Here is a 7,539-nt window from a genome sequence, read left to right on the forward strand (position 1 = left end):
GGGAACGAAATCATCGGCCCCAAAGCCAACAACAGCTGCAGATATTGACTATGAGGCTACAGTCACTGAATGCCGCATAGATCTGCGGCTCAACTAATTCAACACATAGGATAGCAACATATGTATTAGGATATTTAATATTAAGGTAATAAAATGGCGGCGAAGGTGTGGCTATTGGGGGAGGCTGGAGGCCAAATTAAAAAAAAAGAAAAAATAGTAGGAGTAGTAGTACCTCTGTTAATATAAGGCGGCGTGATATAGCAATATAAAATAAGACTATCCACTATACTATTTGGAATCGATCAATACAATGTAATGATTATGATTTTCCTGTTAAATGTGTTAACTACTCCTGACTTCAGAAAATGAAAAAGAGGTTACCATGGTTCCCTTCACTGAATGTTATTTTCCATGACCAGATCATTTAAAGGCTTCTATGTCGCTTGCTGGTGCAGACAAAAATCTCTTGTCTAATTGAACTTCTACAGTAACGGTAATACACTTTAGTTTTCTCTCCCATAATCGACACTTAGCAACATCTCTCGCTAATAACTGACGATTTTATCATTATGAGACCAAGCCCTAGGGCTAATGGGGATAATGTAGGGCGGTGTATGTGTGAACTGCTCCAGCTCACTGTGTGGGCGTATGACAGCAAGAAGCATAATACTTTAAAATCTACAGAAATTCCCTTAATATGATTATAACTGTGTAGCATCAATACAGTGTAACCTCCTACAGTAAATATTGTTGAAGGTACAGTACTACATTATGTATTATGGTTACAGTATATACTGAGGGAGCTGTAACACATGATACTGAGGCACCAGGATTACTGTTACCAAATTCCCTCACTCACACATAACACTGAAGGAAAACATGTAACACTAAGTATACACAACGCAACTGATTATATATTACGAACAATATTAAGTCATGAGTACTGTTGACGTTCACTTTTTTTTTAATACTTTTCCATAACTTTCCATCACTTTTATTTCCATGACTTTTCCCAGATTTTCAAAAACTGGAGGAGCCCAACGCCCTCCCATCCTGCACTCCCTTCCTATCCTTTCATTCTACCCTTCCATCCTACCCTGCCCTCCCATCCTACTCTTCTATCAAACCCTCCCATCCTACCCTTCGATCCTGCCCTTCCATCCTGCCCTCCCATCCTACCCTACCCTTCCATCCTACCCTACCCTTCCATCCTACCCTGCCCTCCCATCCTACCCTTCCATCCTACCCTTCCATCCTATCCTCCCCCCACCCATCCTACCCCACCCATCCCACCCCTCCCATCCCACCCCTACCCTCCCATCCCACCCCACCCTTCCATCCCACCCCACCCTTCCATCCTACCCTGCCCTCCCATCCTACCCTTTCATCCTACTCTCCCATCCCATCCTCCCCACCCATCCACCCTCCCATCCCACCCACCCATCCCACCCTACCCATCCTACCCTCACCCACCCATTCCCTCCCCCACCCATCCTACCATCCCATCCTACCCCTCATCATAATCCATCCCACCCACCCATCCCACCCTTCCATCCCACCTCCCATCCTACCCACCATCCCACCCCCCACCCATCCCATCCCACCCTTTCATCCCACCCACCCATCCCACCCTTCCATCCCACCCTCCATCCCACCCACCCATCCCATCCCATCCCATCCTTCATCATACCCACCCATCCTACCCTTCCATCCTACCCTCCCATCCCACCCACCCATCCTACCCTCCCCTACCCATCCTATCCCACCCTTTCATCCACCCACCCATCCCTCCTCCATCCCTTTCTCATCATACCCACCCATCCCACCCTTCCATCCCTACCCTCCCATCCCACCCACCCATCCCACCCACCCATCCTACCTCCCCCACCCATCCCATCCCACCCTTTCATCCTACCCACCCATCCCACCTCATCCTATCCACCCTCCATCCCACCCACCCATCCCACCCACCATCCCACCTCCTCCCACCCATCCCTCCATCCCATCCCACCCCATCATCCCACCCATCCCACCCTCCCCCATCCTACCCATCCTACCCACCCATCCCACCCTCATCCCATCCTACCCTTTCATCCCACCCACCCATCCTACCCTTCCATCCCACCCCTTCCATCCCACCCAACCATCCCACCTCCCCCACCCATCCCATCCCATCATCATACCCACCCATCCCACCCTTCCATCCCCTCCCCATCCCACCCTCCCCCACCCATCCCATCCCATCCCACCCATCCCACCCCTTCCATCCCACCCCCCATCCCACCCACCCATCCCACCCATCCCCTCCCATCTCCCCACCCATCCCATCCCATCATACCCACCCATCCCACCCATCCCCCCTTCCCACCTCCCCCATCCCACCACCATCCCACCCTTCCATCCCTACCCAACCATCCCTACCCTCCCATCCTACCCACTCCATCCCACCCCTCCCATCCCACCACCCCATCCTACCTCCCCACCCATCCCATCCCCACCCTTTCATCATACCCACCCATCCTACCCTTCCATCCTACCCAACCATCCTACCCTCCCCCACCCATCCTACCATCCTATCCTACCCTTCCATCCTACCCTCACCCACCCATCCTACCCTTCCATTCCTAGGTACAGGGGCACGTACTGCACATTGAGCTCACTGACGCAGCCCCATAACATGACTAAGGCCAAAATAGTTGAACATACATACATACATACATACATACATACATACATACATACATGCATACATACATACATACTTACATACTTACATACTTACGCTGTTAAGATGAAATATATAAGTTTGACGTAAAAAGATAAATAATGTTTGAGATTTTAATTTTACGTTGAAAGTAATAAATTTGTTTGATTATGTTATAGATTTCGATGAAGAAAAGTAATGTGTCAGACGAGGAAAACAAAGCATAGGTGTTAAAGTTTAGTACTGGGTGAAAAAAATAAACAAAATCACCTTAAAATTATAGTTAGTTAAAGTTAAAGAATAAAATCACTTAAAAATTATAGTTAGACGAAGATAATGAAGATTATTACCTTAAAATTATGGTTAGAAGAAAATAATGAAATTACCATAAAATTATAGTTAGTTAAAGGTAATGGTGGAAAATCGCCTTGAAATTATAGTTAGATGATGATGAAGCAAATCACCTTAAAATTTTTAATTAAACGAAGATAATAAAGGAAATACCTTAAAAATTCAGTCTTGATAACATAGCTAAACCGATGTAATAATTCCCACTTTGTTTGTTCAGTGTGAAGGATAATCACCTGCCCCGTAATAACTTTAATTACCTGTATCATACATAACCCCATTAATGATGTCTTGCGGGTACCTCCTGGCAGATATTACATCAGGTGAGTGTGTGTGATTTATAATGATTGTAACACTGCTGCTCTCAGATGATTGGCTGGCAAACTGGTTCTAGTGTGGCCAAGTAAGATGCTTCCCTGGCGGTTGTGGTAGAGTGTTGTGGTGGGGTGTTGTGTTGAGGTGTCGTGGTGGGGTGTCGTGGTGGGGTGTTGTAGTAGGATGTTGTGGTGGGGTGTTGCGGTGGGGGTTGTGGTGGGGTGTTGCAATAGGACGTTGTGGTAAGGTGTTGTGGTGGGGTATTGTGGTGGGGTATTGTGGTGGGGTGTTGTGGTGGGGTGTTGTGGTGGAGTGTTATGGTGGGGTGTTGTGGTGGGTAGGGTGTGACAGTTGCCCCAACTTTGTCCTACAATGCTGTTCAAAATTTTGGTGTTGCATATTGACATAAAAAATACCCACGTGCAATTTTTTGAAGATTCATGCATATTTGAGTGAGCACCAGCAATTTGAAAAATAGCGATTTTGCTTATACGGCTTACGCGCCTATATATGAGATTACACAACCATCATAAGGGATATTAACACAAATCATTTGCCTCTCTTAATTAAAAGCTGTTATCACTAACACAAAAAAGTTAATTATTCTTATTCTCTCATGGTACATTAAGGGGTTTTATCATATATTCACAAGGTATTATTTCTCTAGAGCAGGGGTTCCCAAGCTTTTTCTAGCACGACCCCATCCAGTGTTGTCAACTATCCAGTGCGACCCCAAATCATTTCACTGAAGTATTCTTATGACCCCGATCTTACAGGAGGGATGCCAGTTCACTGCGAAGGAGGAAAACCCTTTCCAAGGTTTTTCCCCTTGACAGCCACCTGACAGCAGTATGCATCAGCGGTGTGTGGTGATTACAATTTTCAGCAATGCACAACTGTTTGAACATGCGGGAATTCAGGTCCTTAGCCTTCACGTAATTGACAGTTGCAATGCCTACCTGCATCACATCAGAGAAGCTCTGAGACATGTCTTTTGATGCCAGACTCTGGCGATGGATGATGCAGTGGTTTGTTTTAATGTGAGGATGTTTTCTTGATAAAATTCCACGCAATCCAATGTTCTTGCCCATCATTGATGGGGCACCCTCCATGCTGCATTCCAAGTTGTTTTCAGTGAAGAACTTATCTATAGCACTGAAAATATCCTCGCCTCGTGTTGTAGTTTCAAGTGAAATACAAGCAAGCAGCTCCTCAGCTACTGAGGATTCCTTAAGAAATCTTCCGAAGATCAAAAGCTGCGGCTGTGATGTAATATCAGTTGACTCGTCCACTGCCAGGGCTATCCATGGGGAATTTTTGAAGTCTTCCAAAATTTGCTCTTTCAGGTCTGCTGCAAGACACTGGAGGCGTCAACAGCTTCAGTTATCTTTTTTGCAAATGGTTCACCCTCAAATACTTCGCAAAACTTCCTTTATGATAGCCTCACCCTCCGTGAAAGGACGTTTTTGCTGAGCAATGAGAAAAGCTGTCTTATATGAGAACATTTCCATCCTTTCCTTGTGCGATAGTGCTCTGCTTAAAATTGACTGAGACTTGATTAGATTTTTATGACGATGATGAAAAATTCTTTTGCGAGCCTCTTCTGAAAGTACAGCAACATTTGTGTGAGTTTCCATGTGTCTCTGTAGTTTGTTCGGCTTCAAAGATTCCTCAGCAAGTTCTTTAGAACACATAACACAAATCCCTTTACCACTGACGTCAGCTACACCATACTTGTCGAGGAATGATGGATTGATAGAGCGTTTCCGTTTCTTGGTGGCTGACTCCGATGATGTCTTCAAAAACCTATCCATAATGCCTGGAAAATAGATTCCATATAGTACTAAAAATATTTCAATTTTACAGACACTTAAGATAAAATACAGTGTGCTTATAACAGGCAAAAAATTGGTAATACGCATACAAATTAAAACACACGACAAAGTGAATGCATAGTGTTACGAGTTGGGGATTTAGAATATAGTTAAAAGTCTACCCAGATCCCAACATGCAACAACAATAAAAAAACAAAGACAATCGGACTATAAAAGGGTAGATAAAGGATGCGAGTTTTTGTTGTGTATAATAAAGTACCATAAATTCCTTAACAAAATATTCAGTTTCCTATAAATTACCCTTAACCATACTTAACCTAAACATTAACAGTATATACATATTAATACAACATAAAACAATCGTGAAGCAAGGTGGAGGTGGGAGAGGCAATACAAGATTACAAATACTTAAGTGAGGAGCTGAGATGGCTGACGAGTAAGGCTGAGTATTGTAGAAGACGGTAGGTAGTCACTGTGCCGTAGGTTTAGAGGATAGATGATCCTGTGGTCACTTCCCAGAGTGAACTGAACTCTCATCGAACAGGAGCTTATGAAGAAGACTTGGAGGAGGTGACGCAACAACCAGGATATGGAGAAGGGAAACCCCGGACTGGTAACTATGAGTAGTCATACTCGGGTTTCGTCCCTAGATGGCGTTGCTCGTGGTGCTAGGTAGGTAGATCAGGACAATAGATGGCGTGGTTCGTAGTGCTGGGTTGGTAGATCAGGACAATTGGTGGCGTGGTTCGTAACAATACAAAATACCATGACACAATTAAATTTGCTTAATAAATCAAGTAGCGCTGAGTTGGCCTTCATCTGATATTGCAAATGAATTTTAGTGTCACAACGCAGGCCGTGGCCGGTCAGTTTGTCAGACTCAGTGCAGGTCCACTGGCATAGCACTAACCTACTGATAGTAAGGATTGTCCTTACTAAGGATTAAACTGGTGAGGCTGAATATAATCCACAAGCGTCGGCAAGAGCAAAGGTTGCGACCTGTTTCCTGGCCTGGATCGGTGACCGTATCAGGCCAGGTACCTATAGGTCGCAACCTTTGATCTTGCGGCATCTTGCCGATGCTTGGCAAGTGTCGGCAAGATCAAATCATCATATGTTCCGACCTGTCACCTGGGCTGACAGTCACCGACCGGCCCCACCCTTTACTGGGGGTGGAGGTGGGCGGGGTACTGCACAGCTCAACCGTTCTAGGTTAGTGGTGGGAGAGTGGGAGGGACTGGTCAGTTACTCCACCCATCCTCTCCCCATGTGACTTGAGCTGGCAGACCCAAAGGACCCCAGTGGTCCCACCGACCCCATGACCTCTTTGCGACCCTACCTAATGAGCCTTCCGACCCCATTTGGGGTCGCGACCCCAGGTTTGGGAACTCCCGCTCTAGAGCAAGAAACCATGATTTCTGTTCGGAAACAGATGATAGTTTGCGCTGTTTAGGAACGCGGAGTCTGTCATTTTCAACTACTTGAAGGACTTCTTGAAAGTGCTCCTCATCCTTGGCAACATTAAGAAAGTCATGGCAAAGTTTTACACCACGCTCTGCAGCCTCATTGACTACTTGAAGCTTGGCGTTTCATTTTTCAGGTAGTCGTCATGATCCGCCGATTCACTGGCTGGACTGTGGAGAAACTGATAGGGCATGCCTAAAATGGTGAAGAACCGGCTTGAGTCAGGCCCAATGAGGTCCACCAGGGCAGTGCTACTTTCTGGGACAGGGGGAAGATATGGCTTTCCATAGCCCCCATGATTGAGCCCCACTCCCTTAGTAACTTCAGTGCCGTCATGGCAAAGAAGGGCCTTCCTCATCTCCTCTTTTGTCCTTTCTTGTACTTGGGACGAGAACAAAGCCAGTGGGGCCAACTCCTCAGTTAGGTACCAAGTGTGTCTACCGAGTGTCACATGTGCTTTGTCAACTATTGGGGCAAATTCAGCCAAGGTTTCGACCAAATTCAAGTCATTCAGTGGCGCACTTGCTGGAACGGGGCAAACAATCCACCATGGGACATAAACAGCGACTGTGAACACAGCAAACCGTTCTAACTTGCTGATTTGACTTTTAATCACAACCTCGGCTTTGGGAAACTGCTCTTTGATCTGGCCTGACAAAAGAACAATCTTGAGGGTATAGAGCAGTTTAGCCATCCACCTTGCTTTGTGAAGTGCGCCGGGGTAGACCATCGTGAAGTTCACTGGCTCGGATCCTTTAGTTACAAGCAGCAGACAAAGCTCTACCAGATCCTTGTAGTCGCCACGTGTAAATGGTTGGGCTAGAGATTCACGGAAGAAGTCAGCCATCTCCTGCTGGCGCTCCTCAAACACTC

General features: G+C 46.1%; 1 protein-coding gene across 1 annotated transcript; it reads right to left on the reverse strand.

The window, feature by feature from the left end:
- Positions 1–4,137: 4,137 nt before the first annotated feature.
- On the reverse strand, positions 4,138–6,274 carry LOC121880182 (protein FAM200A-like). The gene is made up of 3 exons (XM_042387310.1): positions 6,139–6,274; positions 4,981–5,186; positions 4,138–4,728 (listed from the first exon to the last, which is right to left on the reverse strand). The coding sequence occupies exons 1-3, from the start codon at positions 6,272–6,274 to the stop codon at positions 4,138–4,140; spliced, it is 933 nt and encodes a 310-aa protein (XP_042243244.1).
- Between the last annotated feature and the right edge of the window lie 1,265 nt (positions 6,275–7,539).

The sequence above is a fragment of the Homarus americanus genome, unplaced genomic scaffold (genome assembly GCF_018991925.1).
Source record: "Homarus americanus isolate GMGI-L3 unplaced genomic scaffold, GMGI_Hamer_2.0 scaffold30108, whole genome shotgun sequence".
Lineage (NCBI taxonomy): Eukaryota > Metazoa > Arthropoda > Malacostraca > Decapoda > Nephropidae > Homarus > Homarus americanus.